General features: G+C 41.1%; 1 protein-coding gene across 2 annotated transcripts; it reads left to right on the forward strand.

Moving 5' to 3' along the window:
- The first annotated feature begins 1926 nt into the window (after positions 1 to 1926).
- On the forward strand, positions 1927 to 13748 carry june (JunE proto-oncogene, AP-1 transcription factor subunit). 2 transcript variants are annotated; one of them, XM_068335535.1, is made up of 2 exons: positions 1927 to 2005; positions 9957 to 13748. In XM_068335535.1, the coding sequence occupies exon 2, from the start codon at positions 10042 to 10044 to the stop codon at positions 11071 to 11073; it is 1032 nt and encodes a 343-aa protein (XP_068191636.1). In that variant the 5' UTR covers positions 1927 to 2005; positions 9957 to 10041; the 3' UTR covers positions 11074 to 13748. The 2 variants fall into 2 exon arrangements, with proteins under 2 accessions (XP_068191636.1, XP_068191637.1); XM_068335536.1 differs by lacking the exon at positions 1927 to 2005 and adding an exon at positions 6682 to 6769.
- The last annotated feature ends 7690 nt before the right edge of the window (positions 13749 to 21438 follow it).

Below are 21438 nucleotides of genomic sequence, written 5' to 3' on the forward strand. Positions count from 1 at the left end.
TTTATTTTTCTTACACCATCATTTTATAACTATGAAATTGTACATTAACAGTTCCTTTTGTCCCGTTTTCTTGGCACAACACATCAACATAGCCCATCACTAACATCACTGATTACACATGTCTTTTCCTTGTCTTTTTGATGTGTTCGAATTCCAAATACATTTTTCCCATTACAAATAATGTAAATGGACTTAGTCCAATCCAAAACGCTAGAAAACTACCTTTTTACAACATAATATCCATCCATTTTCTGCTGCTGTATCCGCGTACGATATGTTATTTCATAATGTCATTTATATACCAAATTGTACAGTAATGAAACATCAAAGAAATGTAAAAGAAAGAAACAAACACGAGAAAGAAAATGGACGTAATCAGGTTAGCCTGAGGTACGAGTTACCGTCGTCTTTTGGACAGAAGTTTACGGTACCGTAACTCGTACCGTAGGCAATGAACGCAAATTAAGTGAAAAATTATTGAATACAGTGAACTAAAATAAAAAGCACATTAGAGTTAAAGCTTAAGAACAATAAAGATAAGAATTTTTACCTTAGTGGTGGTGAGCAGTTGGCCTACGTGAATGTTGGAGAGGAGGAGGAGGGAGGATGGATATTACTGCGTTTGTTTCACGTTCGACTTCCAAGAAAAAAAAAATTCTGAATTTTTTGTTCGAATTCCGATTTGTTGAATGTCCAAAGCGTTCGAAAACCAAGGTTTGCTTGTATATGGATCACATGCATTATATATGAATGCTTTTTAAATAAAATCTGGTTAATAAACATATTTTTAGCTCACAAACAATTAAATTTTATTTCAGAATATACTACAGAAAATACATTGCTACAGGCTAATAATGATGTGTTTTTATTCTATTTATTGTGCAGTAAATGATATCATGTGATTTTAATGGTTTAGTTTTACTTTAATAGTCCTATATTTGTGTTACACAGACATGAGATGAGATGTACTTCTCCATCTCGTTGCGGGTCACTGCGGGTTGCTACAGGCTAATACTATGATTATATGTTTTTATTCTTATTTATGGTACGGCAACATGATACTATGTGCTTTTAATGGTTTACTAGTGATTTTATGATGCTAATATTTATGGAAGACAGACGTAAAGTGGAGGAAAATAACGTAAACTTGATTTTTATTTTTCAATGTTTTTTTTAATGATCTATAATTGAGAATGACGTAACTCGAAACAATTTTTTGTACTTTTTTTGCTGACTTACAGTCAGTCAAATTTAGTCCCCAAACTTACCACAATAAGCAGCGTTTTCTTAACCTATTTACAAAATATGTTGTTTCTGCAAATTAGAAATACATCAAAATCAGTAACCAGAGCTGTCAGCTGCTCATGTAACGGAAGGTGTGTGAGCTGCTGATGCACTGGTCAGTGTTTGGATCAATATTCATATGACTCTTGTTTAAAAAATTAAATATAATGAATATCACTCTTCTTTACCCAAATCATTTTCATGATCATAATCCACCTTTAATTTCAACTACATTTGTAAATAGAATTAGTTGCATTTCAAACATGTCGTAGTAAATAAATGTGTTTGATAAATGGGTGAACAACCCGGTGTGTGTGTGTGTGTGTGTGTGTGTGTGTGTGTGTGTGTGTGTGTGTGTGTGTGTGTGTGTGTGTGTGTGTGTGTGTGTGTGTGTGTGTGTGTGTCTGTGTCTGTGTGTGTGTGTGTGTGTGTGTGTGTCTGTGTGTCTGTGTCTGTGTGTGTGTGTGTGTGTGTGTGTGTGTGTGTGTGTGTGTGTGTGTGTCTGTGTGTGTGTGTGTGTGTGTGTGTCTGTGTGTCTGTGTGTGTGTGTGTGTGTGTGTGTGTGTGTGTGTGTGTGTGTGTGTGTGTGTGTGTGTGTGTGTGTGTGTGTGTGTGTGTGTGTGTGTGTGTGTGTGTGTGTGTGTGTGGTTGAGTCTCCTCATGATGAGCAGAGGGTTCATTCTGACTCCTCTGCTCAGGAACTCAGCAGCTCTCTGTCTCTGTGAGTATTAACCTTCATCTAACGTCATTCTAGTGGATCAGCTTCAGGCTGTGTTTCATTCCGACAGTTTCAGATTGAACTTCAGAACATTTGGTCTCTAATCAGTCCGTCCGAACCCGCGGCGCTCCTGTACCGGTACCGGAGAACTTTACCGTGTGTCTGCCTGTAAACCGGTTATTATATCAGGGGTATATGTTTTAGTCATTGAATCACTACTAGTGTTTTATCAACGTTTAAGGACTCGTTTTGCAGATTCGGACACATTTAGGTTGTTAAAGTCATGATATTCTATTCACCGACATGTGTTCTGTTTATTCTAAAGAGAAAACGGGGAATGTAGAAATGCAGGAATAGATACAGTATATTTTATTTTTCCTCTGAAGTTTCGCACTTTACTAACGTAAAAAGCCAACATAAACTCACATGCATGTGCATAAATTGAATAGTTAAAATATTTTGAGATTGTTTTAGTAAGAGGTTTGTAGTTACACAGTTTGTCCACGAGAGGGCACAAACTAAGGATGGGTAATAGTGTATGACCTTTACAATGGTATTAAATCATGGTGTCGATATTATGAAGCCACATTTATGGAAACATGAGGATGTTGACATGGTTGTGAATGAGTAACACTGTGAACTCAGAGTTTAGCAGAGACGTCAGTAGTATTAACGTTCATTAACTCATTAATTAACTATGTTAGTGTCCATAGAGAAGTACCTCCAGATGAGAGTTTAAACATTTCCCCATTTAAAATAACTGAATTAACTTTAATCAGTTTCATCCTATAAAAAGCCTAAATATATTTATCCACCAATAGACATGCATACTTTGTCTTTGCATAATTAATTATATTTAAGTTACATAAAGAATGATAAAGTATGGAAAGAATAGCAAAAGTCACACACACGCAGAATTTACATCTTTACTCAACAACAGCCAATGAGATCTGGCCTCAGCTGATGTTTGGACGCACAGGAGGGGTGTCAGAGTCAATACACGGGGGGCCAAAAAACAAATTTGCTACAAGCCGAAGACCGGACTGGTTCAATATTAATTAAATCATATTGAAATGAACAGTCTATTGAACCAAGAGCTCACACAGTGAATATTATTTAATGATTAAATCAATAAAGCAATATTTTTATGGCTTTATCAGTAACTTCAAGGGGAAACCTTTCCAACAGGCAAACAGCAAAAAAGTAAATGTCCTTCGAAAACAAAACATGTTCATTGATATCTATATAAATGCATAAATCAAATTGCATGCATTATAAACTGCACATGCATTATTGTGCAAAAAATTTTAAAAATTAAAAAATATATATTGTGCTGCTCTATGATCCACCAATCATTGCTTTCAAATAGTAAAATAAAGAAAAAAAAATCAAATCACTTGTATCCTGTCTCATGGCTCTTTTCTGCTATTTTCCCTGAGTCCATTCAACTGAAATGAATATACTGTAAATAAATAAAATACAAAAATCTGGCGCACAGACGAAACAATACTTCCTCCAGAGAGACGTCACGTCTCGTAGAAACAAATGTAAAAGTTTAATACTGAAAATAGGTTCCTGCTCTGTGGTGCTCACTTGTCTGAGGCTGATATCTGATGGTGTCTCATCTTTAGTAGTTCATCCATGTTCAGGGTCAGGGGTCATTCAGGGGTCAGAGGTCATTCAGGGTCACGCTCTGAGCAGATTATAAAGACATAGAAAGATAAAGAAAGAAGTGACAGAAGCTCCAGAGTATCTCCCTCTAACGTGAGAGACGGAGAAAACTACCCTCAGCAGCCTCGGCCTATAGCAGCATATCTAGTGGGGGGGGGGGGTATTGATAGGCTCTATCAAAGAGGAGGGTTTTTAGTCTACTCTTAAATAAGCTGCTGATTTGGGCGCAGCAGGAAGGAGCTGCCCACCACTCCTCCCACTGCAGGCGTACAGGCCCCTTGGTGTGTAATAATGCGTACATTATGCAGATTTTTAAAATAATATTTTATACAATTAAAAAATTCAAATAAAATGTTTACATCAAAGGGGTGATGTGTGGTAATGTCAGTGTTCGTCCGTTAGTCCACCCAGCAGCGAATTACGGACAGAGACAGTCTGTGAGCTAAAGGCAGCCGCAGACAAACAACAGTTTTTTCACAAAGCCGGTGAAAAAATCCCAAAATGCAACTGAAGCTTCCAAATCTCTTCATGGAGAAAAAGGTACCAGTACAGAAGTTGGCATCGGTAAAAACGGATGGGGCACCAACCGTGACGGGCAGCATGCAGGCTTTATTGCACAATTCAAAAACCATCCAGACTCCCCAAAACGTCTGCCTACCGCTGCATCGTTCGTCAGCAAGCGATTTGTGCGAAAGTGACCGGCTTTGATCAGGTGATGACTCCGGTCGTGGAGATCATGAACAGCATCCAAAGCCAAGCAACATAGACTGTTTGAGATGCTGCTGGCGAGCAGCTGAGTATGGTGACTAACGACTACACACAGAAATAAGATGGATCAGCAGGGGACAGATTCTACAGCGTTTTGTCACTGCTGGGTGAAATCAAAGAGTTCATGCACTCCAAGGGGGAAGACGCATCGGTACTGGAGGACCCGGAGCAGATACTTGACCTCACATTTTTAACAGATTAGACTGAGAAACGGAACCATCTGAACTGTGAACTGCAAAGTAAAGATAGAACTGTTGCTCACATGATCAGTGCAGTAAACACATTTAAAGCCAAGATGAACATTTTATCTGCGTAGGTGGAGAGGGAAAAAATGCTGCATTTTCCCATTCAGTGTTAAATTTCTGCATCTGAAGCTTTGGATGAAGCTGTAAAAAAGTACTCCCAAGTCATAAACAGCACAGGAATTGAAGAAATGTTTTCCGACTTTGAGCAGCTTGAACTATGTGTGTCATTTATTACAACTGCTGAGCAGCTCGGTGCTTTGTTCAGTTTGAGCGCTGGTGAGGTAGAGATAGAAATCCTAAGGCTACTAAATGACCTCCACCTCAAAGCTCATCAGTCTGCACCAAACCTTTGGTGCCTTGTAGACCAATTCATACATTGCATGTCACAGTTCAGTATCAATTATTTTGTTTTGGTGCATTGTTGTTTTAAACCGTCCATTCAGTCCAATAGGCGTGCATCTTTGCACACCTCTTTGTCAGTTCTTGAGAAGAGCCCAATTTTGTTAATGTTCATTTTGTAGTCCATTTCAAGACTTGTTTCTGAACTTTTTTATGGTTTCAGCGCCGATGGAATTTCTTGCTTTGTGTGGCTGAGATGGTGTTGAGTTCTGTGCCTCCCACACTCTTAGTCACTGGCGCCAGGATCACGGTTTCTGGCCTTCACATCCAAACGTTTTCCCCATTTCTTCAGCGTTTGGGTGATGTCTTCCTTGAGCCGAGCACTGGACTCCTCATGCCGGTCACTCATCCTGGCTATGGCTTCATCAGCATGATGGCCATAGCCTCCTTATACACCCTGGCCGTTGCCTCGGCTGCTCGGTCGGAATCCTCTTGTGCTTTGGTCTGTTGTAATCCCATTGTTCTCGGCTTGCGGTGCAGCATGAAAACACCAAACCCCAGTGCTGTTATCCTGATTGTCATGGAGGTAAAGATGTACACATCCTCGACGTCCTCCACATCCAGTGGGGCCAGGCACATAGTTCTGAAAGTATCCCAGCTGTCCAGCATGTAGCCAGCCAAAAGAGTCCCATCTGGACAGTGGGGCTCACCAGTTCTGGTAGGTCTGGTGGAAAAAATTCTGTCGATCGCATTAAGTGACCAGCTCAGATTTATCATGGTTAGCAGACTTCGTGTAATGATATAGCATAGAGTCTTTTGTGTATGACAGTGTCTTATGTAGTCTCCCAGCCACACAGTGTCCTTGTTTACTCAGCATTCCTTTAAGTCTAAGTTTAAGTTACGTCATAGGGCTACCATGACCATCAATTGGAGTCAGATATTTTCTTCAAACCACTTCTGAGCCAGTTTGTCTTTGTGGTAGAGAAAATTATCCTGTTGAAATGCCGCCATAAAATACCATTTCCATGAAAGAGTTTATATGACCTGCAACAATGTCTAGGTTGGTGATAGTTGTCAAAGTAACACATGGATGTCAGTAGAACCAGTAGAACAATGGCCTAAGGATCATTTTGCCTTCGCTGGCTTGTGTTTTTGCCGTAGTGTATCCTGATGACATCCACATGATGTAAATAAAAACTGGATCCAGGAACACACCACAAGAGTTACAGGTTTGGACATGGCCTGACCCATTAATCTAACCAAACCCTCAAATCCTTATGCATGACCATTTTCCTGCCTCTAAAATTAACTGTGAGATATATTTTTTGCTAATGGGTCCCCATCCCCATTCAGGTGCCGTGAAAAGAGATAATCAGTGTTATTCCCTTCACCTGTAGTGGTCATAATGCTATGGCTGAATGTTGTATGTACGTATTTCAGCCATGCATGTTCTGAATGTCACCTTATTGTAACAGTGTCAAATAAAACCAAATTTATGTCCAGATATACCATTATGTTTTATAAAAGTTTGGTGGGGGTTGTGCTAAAAAAAGTGTGATTATGATTTGGACTAAGCCTATGACACACAAGACCAAAATGAAAGAACCAACAGAGACACAAATTGAGAACTGTGTCATCTTGTGTCAGGGCCAAGATGTTGCCCTTGAAGGCCCTCCTGAACCGACCAGAAGGCAGGAGTCAGGAAAGGGAAACAGGACTACAGATGAGCAAAGCTGTTTATGTGGTAAATCGCATTGTCTTCCATTTTCATTCCACTTTTTCCAAATTGAGAGCTTTTATTTGTCTTCATTTGCGTAATTCCAGGTGACCAGGCTTTTAAAGTATTTGTGTTTTAGAATATGTGTATAAAATACAGGTACCCTGTATTTGGGCTCACTTGACTATAGCCGGTTGCTCTCTTGTCTCACTTCTTCTTTGCTTTAAGCTGAACTATTGGGAGGGGTCTCTGTCCCTGATAAACTCCACTTCTGATTCAAACATGTTCTGTGGGTTTAAAATAAGGGCACATATGTTCAATGTTGAGGTGGAATGGTGGCACAGTGATTAGCGCTATTGCCTCAAAGCAAAAAAGTCCTCGGTTTGATTTCAGCTGGTTGTTTTCTGTGTGGAGTTAGCATGTTCTCTGGGTTCTCTCTGGGTTCTTTAGCTTTCTCCCGCCACCAAAAACATGTAGCTTAGCTGAACTGGTCGCTCCAAATTGTCCATAGGTCTTAGCGTGAGCCTGAGTGGTTGTCTATCTTTCTGTGTGGCCCTGCAATGAACTGGCAACTGTCTAGGGTGTCCCCTGTCTCCTGCCCATAGTCAGGTGGCACAGGCTCCATTGTAACCTTTAACCCTGATATGGATAAGCCAATGAAGATGAGACAATGAAGATAATATCGTCAAGAAGATAAATGAATGTATCTTCAACATTAAAAATGGTTATGTAAAGGAAATACTTGCTGCTTTGGACTCTTTTAACATTAGATTAGATTAGATTAGATTAGATTAGATTAGGTATACTTTTAATTATCCTGAAGTGGAAAATTCATCGAGCTTTTGTTTGTGATTTTAAATAAAAGCTAAATAGCTAAAAACTATTCAGAAAAAATCGAAGTTTTTTTGTGTTGGACTAGATCCGCTGGAAGAGTGGGGGCCGGACAGACACGGACAGAACCCTCTGTCAGTGAGGTCTTCAACTCCCACCTCAGGGAGAGCTTCTCCCAGATCCCGCAGGAGGCTGGGGACATTGAGTCAGAGTGGACCATGTTCTCCATCTACATTGTCAAACTGGCTACTCGGTGCTGTGGTCATAAGGTTTCTGGTGCCTGTCGCGGCGGTAAGCCTCGAACCCGGAAGTAAGGGATGTCCTCAAGCTGAAGAAGGGGTCCTATCAAATCCTGCTGAATTGTCGAACTCTGGAGGCAGCTGACAGGTACAGGCATGCCAGTCATACTGCAGCCCAAGTAGTCGTGGAGGCAAAAACTCGGTTGTGGTAGGAGTTGGGGGAGGCCATGAAGGAAGACTATCGGTCAGCCTCGAACAAATTCTGGCAAACCATTCAGCGTCTCAGGAGGGGAAAGCGGTGCACAGCCAACACTGTTAACAGTAGAGGAGGAGAGCTGCTGACGTTGACTGAGGATATTGTCGGGCGGTGGAAAGAATACTTGAGGATCTCCCCAATCCTGCTGCCATGTCTGACACAGAGGAAGCAGAGGCTGAGGTCTCAGAGGTGGACTTGTTCATCACCAGAGCTGAAGTCACCGAGGTGGTCACCAAACTCCTGGGATGCAAAGCACCGGGGGTGGATGAGATTCTCCCTGAGTACTTCAAGTCTCTGGATGTGCAGGGACTGTCATGGTGGACATGTCTCTGTAACATCGCATGATAGTCAAGGACAGTACCTCTGGACTGGCAGACTGGGGCAGTGGTCCCTCTTTTCTAAAAGGGGGACCGGAGGGTGTGTTCCAACTATAGGGGGGTCACACTTCTCAGCCCCCCGGGGAAAGTCTACTCCAGGGTACTGGAGAGGAGGATTAGACCGATAGTCGAACCGCGGATTCATGAGAAACAATGTGGTTTTGGTCCCAGTCGCGGAACACTGGACCAGCTCTACACTCTCCATCGAGGGTTCATGGGAGTTTGCCCAACCAGTCCACATGTGTTTTGTGGACTGGTTGGGCATTTGATTATGTCCCTCGTGGTATCTTGTGGGGAGTGCTTCGGGAGTATGGGGTCCGGGGCCCTTTGCTGAGGGCTGTCCGGTCCCTGTATGACCGAAGTCAAAGTTTGCGACCAGGCCCCGGATAAGCGGTTGGAGATGGATGGATGGATGGATGGATGGTGTACTTTTTTCTCTGTAAGAGCCGTGCAGTATGACCACATTTTTGTGTGAGAAAGATCTATATTTTCGTTGTCTGTTTCGTCACTCATTTGAAGTGGGAAGTGGAATAGTCATGACAGTCAAAGCACTGTCATACCAGCTGCCAGTACTGAACTGCCAAGAAGTGTAGGATTCTGTGGTCTTCAAAATTAACAATTAACCAACTATTCATATTTTAAATGATTTCTCTGGCAAAGGCTTTCGATAGAAAGAAATAAGTCAGGTTTAGTTTAAATTCAGGTTCACATTGTTTTGTTAAGAAACACACTACGTTACATGGGTTTGTTACATCCCGCGAAGCTGTGATGTATTATAATTGTCAGTGTGTTTGTTTGTCCGTCCACCAAATATCTTCACAACCGTTGCAGATAGAAAGATGAAACAAAAAGCACATTACTTGGGCAGCAAAGGGGACGAAAATGAGATGATGACCTTGACCTTGAGAAAACTAGGTCAAGGTCAAATTTCAACATGTTTATGCACATATCTCAGGAATCGGAAAGACGAAACAAAAGGCGTTATAATCAAGGAGGCAAGGGGATGAAAATTAGATCACAACTTTGACCTTGACGAGAATTAGATGATGACCTTGACCTTGAAAAAACTGGGTCAAGGTCAAATTTTCACTTTTATACCTTTTTAGGTATACATCACTGAGACTTGATTGGATAAAATAATAATAAAAAAAGCAACATTTTCATGAAGCCAGAGGCACAAAAATATGTAGGTCAGAGTAAAATGTTGAATTCAGGGGTGTGGTGGCATGTTGTTGTTTCTGGTGTATCTTTGATTTATTACATGATAACCATAATTCAGGTCTTTAAGTAAGTGTATTAAGTTACTTTCTATCACATGTTAGCTTATGTGGCTTTTTGAAGATATGTTTGGTACTAACATGACTTTTCTGAAATTTTCTGATTGAAAATCTGAAAAATCAAGAATAACTAAGGACCATTCAGAGTCTGAACAAAAATGAAGTCAATAACACAAATAACTTCTTCTTCTTCATGTCTTTTCTTCCTCTCTTTGTCCTGCCATCACCCTCCAGCCCTCACTATCAGTGGAATATTTCAATCCCCTTTGGAACCAGGTTAATCTGACCTGAAGATTGCTTCTGAGATGCCTCTTTGTCAATGACAGTCAAGATGGAGACTCCTTTCTACCATGATGATTGCCCCACTGTCCCCAATTTGGGTAAGATTGCAGAATATGAGCGCTATTCAGGAAACAGAATGCTCATAAGTAAGAAGGTCATGTCAGCAGCAGGCAGCCATCACTTTAGCGACAACAGGAGCAGTGGTCCAGTAGCAGGAAGGGGTGGGAGCTCCAACAACCTGGGCATTGTCAGCAAGAGTTCCCTCATGACGCCAGCAGTATCCTCTGTGGATATAAACCTTTTAAAGCTGGCATCCCCTGATCTGGAGCACCTGATCGTCCAGTCCAACCAGGCACTGGTCACAACCAGCCCTGTGTCTAACTCCACCACACCCTTTGTCTACCGAAACCAGGCTACCAATGAGCAAGAAGGATTTGCTGATGGCTTTGTCAAAGCTTTAGCTGACCTCCACAAGCAAAACCAGCTGGTGGGAAACGGCCCCATGTCCCCACCTGCATCCTCAAATGTCTCAGTGCAGGCATCCTACCAACGGAACCTGATGCCCAGTGGAGACACACCTGTCTACACAAACCTCAGTAGCTACAATCCTAGTGAAATGGCATACTCTGGAGCACAAATGGCATACGGTAGCCATGGCGGAGCCCCTCTGCACCACGTCCGAGGCTTGGACGCCCCTCAGACTGTCCCAGAACTGCCTCACCCACCAGGTGACACCACGTGCCCGCCCTCCCTCTCCCCAGTTGATCTAGAAACACAGGAGCGAATCAAAGCAGAACGCAAGAAGCTCCGTAACCGCATTGCTGCGTCAAAGTGTCGCAAACGGAAGCTGGAGCGGATCTCTCGGCTGGAGGAGAAGGTGAAGGTCCTGAAGGGTCAGAATGTGGACCTGGCCTCAACAGCTGCCATGTTGCGAGAACAAGTTGCACAGCTCAAATATAAGGTCATGAGTCACGTCACCAACGGTTGTCACATCGCTGTTGGATCAGTCTCCACCATCAAATCCAGAGGAGGGGGGGGTGCTACCGGCAGCGAGGACTCCAGATGCTGAGGAGATGGGTTGGTCTGATGGATTTATTTTAGAATTTAGTCATTTCACTCACACTGGTGCAAGAACGAGCACCAATCGAAGTGAATGATTTAACGGACTCATGAAACCCGGCAAATTGATGTCAGCCAGCTGAGAGGGAAGAGAAATATAGGGGCTGTTTTGATGAGATGTTGACAGAGTTGGGTTTAAGGGACAGTTAGATTCAGGGTTACACACTCTTACGAGGTACATCCTCTAACAGGTTGCATATTTTTATCAATGAATTACAATCCAAAAGGTTTTTTTCATGGTTTAAAAAGCTCATTACTGTATTTCCTAATGAATAAATTCTACTGCAAAAAGCGGAAATAATCTTCCACTTTTTTATTTCATTTCTAATTTTAAAAAAATGTTGGACTATCTTATTGCACATTTCGAAATTCATTTTTACAATTTGTACTATTTGAAGAAGAAATGCAAAAATTTAACATATGATGTAATTTTTTTTAAACGGCATGAAGTAATCAGATTACATTAAGTCACAGAGTAAGATCTGAAGGGTGATTTACTTTGTATTATTTTTCACCCATCAAGGCTTTCCATGTAAGAGCTTAACAGTTCTTTTTCCAGGTTTGCTGAACATCTTACTCATAATGGCTGATGCTGCAGTTTGTTTTGTAATCTGATTTTAATAATCCATTTATCTCTCAGCCATCTGTGTGTTATCCAGAGTTTAAGGGGCATCATTAGAAGAAACCTTCTTCACTGACTACTCTACACTAAAAGATTACTGTAACCAATATGTACTTAATCTGATTACTATGTAATGAGACTGTGACTGATTATAATCCACTGAGTTCATATTTTTGAATGTGTTGCCTGTCTGAAAATCTTAAACCTTTTGAGCTGTGTTTTCAATGGGAAACAGTGTCTGAAGTTCTATCACTGTGTTTGTCTTGTTGCTGTTTTTTTTTAATCCACATTAATGAATTTAAATCTCTTAATATGAAAATGAAGTTGTTTTTTTGTTGTTTTCTTTAAAGATTCCTGATATGAATGTAGAATAATTGATCACTTTTTTCTGACTGATTGTTAGCATTGATGATAAGTCAGTAGCCAAATTATTAGGGAACAAGAAATGTCAAATCAAGTGTCCATATTGGTTGTCAAAATCAAATAAGATACGACAATTGAACTGTATTAATTTGATAATTGCATATTTCAGTACCATCCGTCCATTTTTTCAGCCCTTTTTGCAGCTTGCGGGTCATGGATGTTGCTGGAAACAATTCCAACTGACTACGGGTTAGGCTGCACCCCAGACACACCCCCAGCGCATCACGGGGCCAGTGTCAGTACCCCACAACTACAATATCTGTTGGTGACAGGAAAAAAAGATAAAATAATTCTGCAATAAAAACCCTACTTTTTTTTTTCAGTGACCCACTTTTCTGACAAGGAAATAGGACACTGTATGTAACTTGGACTATCGTCTTTGTCACATTGATGAGCAACTAATTCTGACATTGTATGATAATTTTGTGCTTACTTACTAAATTATAATAATTGTCATTACGTAAATGTTTGAAAGGTCTTTAAAAAAGGCTTTTTGAGACGCTGGAGGTATAGTAAGAGTTTAGCAAAGGTCTTGGACAGTGTTCACTAGAACCTTGAGAAATATAAAGAGGACCTGGAGGTTGTAGGAAAGGTCAACTGTTGATTTGTCTTATTTTCTTGGGGTCTTTGATTAGAATCTGTCGTTTAACTCACACATGAACCAGATAGAATGTAATCCATGCTTTCATAACATCCAGACTAGATAGTTGTAACTCAGTTTTTTCAGGCTGCTCCAGAAAGACACTGAAGACATTTCAACCAGTCCAGAATGCTGCTGCCCATGTTCTGCCTAGGGCCAGTACCAGAGACCAGGTTCTGACCAGGACCAGTACCAGAGACCAGGTTCTGACCAGGACCAGTACCAGAGACCAGGTTCTGACCAGGACCAGTACCAGAGACCATATTTCTCCTGTGTTGCTTCTCTGCACTGGCTCCCTGTGAAAGCTAGGATAGATTCTAAAGTACTCGTCCTCACTTCCAAAGCCCTTCATTGTCTCAACAAGCAGGGTTTGGACCTACATGCAGAACACTCCAGGAGAGGCTTCCATTTCTATTTTAATCAATAACACAAAAATTCAGGAAACACATGAAAACTCACAAAGTGCAGCAAACTAGACGTGCTGGCAAGGGTACAAAAAGACCGAACCACCGAACACCGAACCACAAGAGTCAGGCTTAAAAAGCCTCAGGATGTTCAGCCTGACCAAGTCCAGGTGTTGAGATGAGGGACAGGTGTGGCGATGAGACTCCATCCCAAAAATGGTCCTTGGGGAGGGTCAGGATTGGCTCCAGGACCGAATGGAGTTCAGGCCCAGAGTCGGGAACAGGTCCAGGAACCGGCTGGAATCCAGGCGTGGGAACTTAGAGCAGCTAAACCCTGGAGAGAGCAGGGGTCTGCTGGGTCCAGTGTTGGCCGGACTGTTCCGTCTCCACTAACAGGATTGGACCCAAATGCAGGACACTCCTGGAGGAGCTTTCATCCGTATTTTAATCAATAACGCAGAAATCCAGGCAACACAAGAAAACTCCGGGCGCGGCGCGAGTGCATCGCAGAACCACACAGAGACACACACACACGCACGCACGCACGCACACACACACACACACACACACACACACACACACACGCACGCACGCACGCACACACACACACACACACACACACACACACACACACACACACACAACTACAGACACTTTGAAGCCAGCCAATTAATTTGAAGCGCATGTTTTGGAGCTGGATAACTCAGGAAACCCCCCCAGACACGAGGAGAACATGAAAACCGCACACAGAGCGGGGCTCGAACCCAGAACCCCTTTGCCGTGCGGCGACAGCGCCACCCACTGGACCACCGTGACGCCCCTGGTCTCACAATACATTCATAATGTTCATGTACATTTATCTTCAGTTTGCTGTTGAACAAAAGTGCCTCTCACTAAACCCCTAATGTTACCTGACAGTCATGAAAACAAGAATCAACAATCAGTTGGAATTATTTGTCAGTTTGGGTCTAGATGTCATTTTTCTTTAAACTCCATCAGATCACATTTTAAAAAAATAATAATGTTTGTGGGAACCGGCGTGGGAACAGCCAGGACTGGAGGGTGGTTAGGACTTGAGAGGAGTGGACCAAACAAACACCCACACCCACACAAAACCCCGCGGGGCCGTAACCAGGGTAGCCTGGGCAATGGTGAGTCGCTTTGGAGAACCTCCATCAAGATGGGCAACCCTCTGACCAAGTCCAGGTGTCTGTGAGGCTATGAGCAGTGTGAACGGGTTGGGTTGACGGGGAGCAGGGGTACAGACATGAGCAAACCCAAAGACTGAAGGTAAAACTTTTCCTTTTATTTCTATACTCACAAATTCAACAACAAGACCCGGTTCTGTCAGCAGCACATCCTCCACCTGAGCTGATTCAAGGCCCAGGGCCTTCCTGCTGCTGGTGAAGACCTTCTGCCCTATCGAAGGAACGGGACCCAAACTCACCCATGCTTTTGGTGACAGATTAACACAAAACATTTTAAAACCAGTTGACACATAATTCCACCACTTAAATTCAGAAACCTCACCATTGGTGACAAACATACAGAAATCAGTCACCCCTGTCACAGTTTTGTGCTCCGATAAAATGATCATTGAAACCAGGTGTGAATCTTTTAGAAGATTTATGCCAGAAGAAGACGTAAGTATCACAAGCGTTTGTTTGACTTGAATTTGAATAAATGATTAAATCAGGTACCGTGTGTGTCTTTTGTAAACTGAATGAAATGTACATATGAGGTACAAACTGAAAACTATTGTGATGCATACCTGACCTAGCAGCATTCAAATGTTCAAGTAGGGCCATGTGGAGCAAACAAATGTTGGAGGGGTTGGAGCAAAAATAAATGAGAATACACTAGACTAATGAAAATGAACACATCTCAGTGGTCAGAGCAGGATGGCTTTAGGCAGTGACGTACGTACAGGCAGTGGTCGAAGGAGGCTTGGTAACCTCCTCATGATGACTACTATCCTGCGGGATCCAGAGGTATTTGTAGCTGTCCTGGATGTCTCCTAACCTGCCCCCTGTTGGGTCCATCCCTTCAGTTCTGATCGTCTTGCCTCCCTTTATAAAGCGCTGGATCACATCAGCAGACATTTCAAACCGCTTTCACAGAACTTTATGTTCACTTAGTTTGTTTTTACAGACTTTTTACTTCTATATTTCTATTTTGACTTAATTCTCATTTAGAGAAAACCCAAATATAAATCCGCTCATGTTTTCCTGTCTTTCATACTCACAGACATTTAGTGGTGAACCATCGGAAAGCATTGTGTTGCACTATTTTAATATTTTTCTATGTTCTACAGATGAAGTGACCTACATACAGAGAGAGAGAGGCTCAGTGTCATTTCTGGTGACTAATACCCCCTCCACCCACACTAAGGTGTGGGTGGAGGGGGTATTAGTCACCACACGCACACGAGAGAGTGAGTATTGGCATGTTTTTCTTTTTGTTTCTGCTGTTTGGTCTAAATAAAAATGTGTGTGAATAAATGAGTGTTGACAGTGAACGTCTAACACTAATATTGTAGGTCTTTTTGTTTTCAGCTGAGAAACTTTTTTGGAACAGTGAGACATTTAAATCAACATACTTTTGAACCACACTTGGACCTTTTTATGGGACCTTTATGGAACCTTACATTTTAAAAATAAAAAATAATTTATTGAGACATTGAAGCAGTTATTATTAAAAAAATGATGAGCCTGTCTCATCCATTTATAAGATAATCGGCTTGACACGATGCTAACGCTCTCAGGTAAGAAGTTGAATCTTTAAAACCACTGATATAAAATTAAACTTTCTGAATTCTCCTCCTTGAATTCTAGAGATCACAAGTTCACTTTTTATCCTGGGGGGCACAGAATCCATGAAGGGCAGTAAGGTGCGACTTGCTGTTGAAGGTCTGTTGATGCCTGACTGTGTGTGGAGAACAGTTTTAAATTCTTTTCTGACAATGCAAAGAGCCAAATCAGAGAAGTCGACCCAGAAGCTCAATATAAACGCTTTCTTGTTCTGTCTTTTGTTGACGAATGTGCCTGATTTGTTTTCTTGGATATTATGCAAGTGATAGAAGGCAGTCTTGTAGATTTGTGGTATTTGGGAGTTACTGGATCAAACATGACTCAGATTCCTCACCGTGGAGCTAGAGGCCAGCTACATTATTCGTGTTTCTTGAATTTTTCTAGCGTGCTCATCCCATTTTCCCAAAAATTAGGCAGCAAATTGAACATCTTGCAATTTGTGTCTCACGAAGTCCGAGACTCACGGAACATATCGCACTTTCAGACTCCTTAAAACACATCGGTAAACACTAGAAAGAGATTTTGTTCACTCTGTTCCAGAATGGAATAAGTTTGTTCTCTGTACTCACAGCACAGTTTTCACTGGATATTCTGAAAAAAGGGAATGAGTGACTGAATGTGAACGTGATCATTTCACTAGAGAAAAATATTCAGAAAGAAACTGAGAAAATTCTTCTAATCAATGTTGTCCTGAAGACGACGGAGATGATGGAGGGATGTGTTGTTGGATCTGTAGTTGTTGGAGGGTGACTCAGATGCTCCACCCACAGATATACTGAGTCATGACTGTGTGTGTGTGTGTGTGTGTGTGTGTGTGTGTGTGTGTGTGTGTGTGTGTGTGTGTGTGTGTGTGTGTGTGTGTGTGTGTACCTGATTTAAATGTCAGTACAGTGAGAATCTAACTCACAGTTTTTTCTTCTGATTGGATGTTGAAGTTACTTTAATGCTGCATAACAGACCACAAATCATTTATGTACATGCTTTTGGAAGTTTTGCTTTAGTCTGTGTGTACCAGTCAGTCTATTTATCCATCTCTGTATACATACATACGTAAATACTCTACATATACAGTAGTACCATGAGATACAACTTTATTTTGTTCCGTGACTGAGCTCATAAGTCAAATATTTTCCCATTTCAAATAACAAAAATGATGTTAAACCATTCCAGCCTTGTAAAAAAGCCCCAAATCCACTATATCAACTAATAAAATACAAGTTACATAAAAATGATTAAGTAGGGAAATAACTGCAAAAGTCACTTGCACACATTAGCGACGTCTTTACTCCACAGACAAGAACAAGATCTGGTCTCAGCTGATGTTGTAGGCATCCACTAAATACTGATAGTGTTCCGAAGCACAGCCCGACTCACAGCGCTCACAGTGGTCTTCAGTGGGCTCAGGAAGCTTGTGTGTTGGTCCAGACACAAGAAACACTAGAGGGAGCATTGGTCTTGACACTGCCATACTGTGTCGATACAGGTACACCTGGGGTTCATTTCACAAAACAGGTTTAACAAAACCTGCCTGTGAAGAAGTGTGTCCAGGCAGGATGGAACGGGTGGAGAAGAGTGTCAGGTGTGATGTGTGATAGAAGAGTTTCAGCTAAAATGAAAGGAAAGGTGTACAAAACTGTGGTGAGACCAGCGATGTTGTTTGGTCTAGAGACAGTGTCACTGAGGAAAAGACAGGAGACAGAGCTGGAGGTAGCAGAGATGAAGATGCTGAGGTTCTCTCTGGGAGTGACCAGGATGGATAGGATCAGGAATGAGTCCATCAGAGGGACAGCACATGTTAGAGGTTCTGGAGATAAAGTCAGAGAGGCCAGACTGAGATGGTTTGGACATGTCCAGAGGAGAGATAGTGAATATATTGGTAGAAGGATGCTGAGTTCTGAACTGCCAGGCAGGAGGCCTAGAGGAAGACCAAAGAGGAGGTTTATGGATGTAGTGAAAGAGGACATGAAGGTAGTTGGTGTGACAGAAGAGGATGAGAAGACAGGGTTAGATGGAGGACACTGATTGGTGATCTGTGAACCCGTGGCTGCACAGGGTTAGTTTTATTAACTCAGAGTAAGGTCAACCATAGTTTAGCAGGTATGACATAACTCTGAGTGTTCCTCGCTGCATTTAACTCTATATCCCAGGTTGCTCTTGTGACTGTGTGGTGTGGGGTCTTTTGGGTTTACCAGTCTTTGTCTCATAGTCCAACCCAGCATAGTTTTAGTCCCATAAGGACCACCATCAGAACCTCGAACAACTTCCCATGGCTCAAGTGCTTTGGGAACGTCGGTGCCAATCAGAAGGTGTAATCCAGAGTCGATCTCTAATATCGTTAGACCATCAAAGTGTGGCCATATTTGAATATCTTCGTTCCTCTGAATATTTCCTGTTATAAAGGCGTGCAGGTCTGAGTAAAGATATCTGGCAACTCAGAAAAACAGTCTCTATCCGAACCAGCCACCTCCAAACCTGACACCTGACAACTTTCTCCTGACCCATTGTCGGCACTAGAATGCTTATTCTTCTCCCAGTGAGATCAAGCCTGTCCATCAACCCCTCTGTACAAAATGATCCTGAGCCAAATTTTTAAAATCCCTGATCAGGATCAGCTTTTGAAGCTGTAGTTCTGACTGCAAATGATTCCAGGCTGCAGGAGCAGAAAACATCAAAGCCTGTTTGCCAAGTCCAGTGTGAACCTTAGGGTCAGTCAATAAAGGGATGTCATCGGAGACAATAGTTACTGGTTTTAAATAAAATATAGCCACAAAGGTAAGAGGGGCACAGACCAAGGATAGACTTATAAATAAAATTGTACCAATGTGTAAGTCTGCACATGGTCAGGGAGGGCCACTGAACTTTGGCATACAGGGAGCTGCTGAGTGCTTTCTTGTATAAAAAACAATCAAAAGTTAATGGAGAAAAATAGATATTACTGACAGATATTACAGAAATGTGTGTGGAGAAGGCTGTGTTAGCGTGGTGCACAAGAGAGTATATGAACCGTCGGGGACCCCTTCAAATGGTCACACACATTATCTAAATCAGTTTACAAAAGAGCCGCCTCATAAAAGTGTAAAAAAAAATGTAATACATAAATTTTTTTTTTTCTCAATGCATCAGCTCTTTTCCATTACTTCAGGCCTATCCACAAATATAAAGTGTATTATAATGTTTTCATTATTATTAATGTTTTTATGGACTTTGCCTTTAGAACCCTGTTTTTCTTCCAATTGGAAAAACACAAAATATGGAATATTTCCAAAAACTGGTGCACAGTTTAATACTTCTGATAAAGATATTACAACCTTGACCATGCAAGTAATTGTTAACAATATTAACTGTAATGCATTATTAGTTTTTGGTACGAGGAGAATTTCAAAGCTTACTCACACATTGTCTGATGGTCTAAGAAGGGGCCGTGTCATAAAAGTGCAAAAAGAAAATGTAATACATACATTTTTTGTTAACTTTCAACGCATCACATCTTTCCATTTCAGACCTTTATTCAGATCAAAACGTTTTATCGTAAACATTACATACACACAGGGTGGCACAGTGGCGTAATGGCTGTGGCTGCCGGGTGGTGCATGTAATGTATATATATATAATGTACATTATATGGTAACTGTCAACATGCATGCCAAGAAAACTAAAATATTAACAAATTTTCCCGCGTGATGGTATGAGTTTGTGCTTCTGTCATTAGCATTAGTGTCGGTCTGAACAAAGCACATTAGCTACAGGTTTACTGCCCTATAATTAATCCTCTTCTCGCTCATCTATAATTCATAGAGATGATTTTTTTTCCAGAGGATTTAGAAGACAGGGAGGCTTATTTAAATGTGACACAGTTTGATGAAAATAAGGTGGTGGTGGTGGCAGATCAATCTCTCTAATTTAACAGTCTTTCTATGTTTGATTTTGTTTTCTAATCTTAATGCGTTTCTCCTGCTGCACGTGTTTGTCCTGTGTGGAGAACGTACTGGTAATCACATATACATCAATGTTGTTTTAAATGAAGATGACTTCACAGAATTCACTGTAACTGTTAATGGGACAAGTCAGGAGATATGAGCTATGACTGTCTACATTTGATCTAAAATCAGATTTCAGGCACTGTCCATATAGTCACCATTGTACAAGCTGGGATACTACGCTCATGCACATTTAGTCACGTGATGCGTACAGAACGTCACATGACGCGGACATGTAGTCTCGTCACATGTACATTTCGTCACGTGAGGCTGGTTTTAAAAATCTTTGGTGTTACTTACCGGCACAAAGATGAACAGCTCGGTGTAGAAAACACGAACATAGAAGGTGGTAAAAATGTTTCCTTCATTCCTGTATAAATCTGTTTTATATATGTTCTCTTATCCTTTATCCTTTTATTCACGCAGGTTTATATACAAATAATAAAGTCTGAAATTACAAGTTTAGGAAACTCATTCTGAGGAGGTGGCTATATGAATTTTTTAGGTTTTATTTTGTGTTTATATATATATATATATATATATATATATATATATATATATATATACACAGTATGTACTGTATGTATATATGAAATATATTTATTTTCTATTTTTAACTTACTTTATTACTTGAATGTGTGAAGGTGAACCTGACTTTTTTTTTAAATAGGAGTGTCGCTATGACCAACTGTGTGACTCACAGGAATAGTCTGTCAAAATAGACTAGTGATGTCATATTAATGTTACAATGATGTTGGCTTAAAAACGGTTAAAGGATTTGAATAGATTTAAATCTTTTTAAATATAAGACTAGTAAAACCTATCTATGACCTACCTATGACCTGCCTGTCTGTCTCTCTCTCTCTGTCTCTCTCTCTCTGACCCTGTTCTTGTCTTCCTTTGATTTCTTTTCCCCCCAACCGGTCGAGGCGGATGGCCGCCCAAAAGAGTCTGGGTCCTGTCCGGAGTTTCTTCCTCATCGAGGGGGTTTTTCCCTCCACTGTCTCTGATGCTCTGGAGGGTTCAGTTGGTTTTCTGTCTGTTAAAGCGCTTTGAAAGGTCTGTTGATGTGCTTAAGATCTATACGATAAAACCTGATTGATTGATTGATTGATTGATTGATTGATTGATTGATTGATTGATAAAATTTAAATGTACTCCATGGAGTTAATTTCAGTTATTAAACAGCATTTTCTTTTCTAATTTATTGCTAACTGGTGACTGAGTTTTTTGCAGTTATACTATTACTCTTTAATGATTTTAACATTTTGTTTAAATAAGCATGCAAAACAGAAAAAGATATGTGTCAAAGATGAAAAAGGTATGATATGATATATATGACATGATATATGTGACAATACTTAAAGTGAATGCAGTCTTTTAAAAAGCCAAACCCTAACTTTTTCTTCTTGAAGCCCCTGGAAGCAGATCACAGTCAA

Source organism: Antennarius striatus, chromosome 15 (genome assembly GCF_040054535.1).
Source record: "Antennarius striatus isolate MH-2024 chromosome 15, ASM4005453v1, whole genome shotgun sequence".
Classification (NCBI taxonomy): domain Eukaryota; kingdom Metazoa; phylum Chordata; class Actinopteri; order Lophiiformes; family Antennariidae; genus Antennarius; species Antennarius striatus.

Bases quoted from the DNA above. Each gene is read 5' to 3' on its own strand.
- june (XM_068335535.1), top strand. From the start codon at position 10,042: ATGACAGTCAAGATGGAGACTCCTTTCTACCATGATGATTGCCCCACT.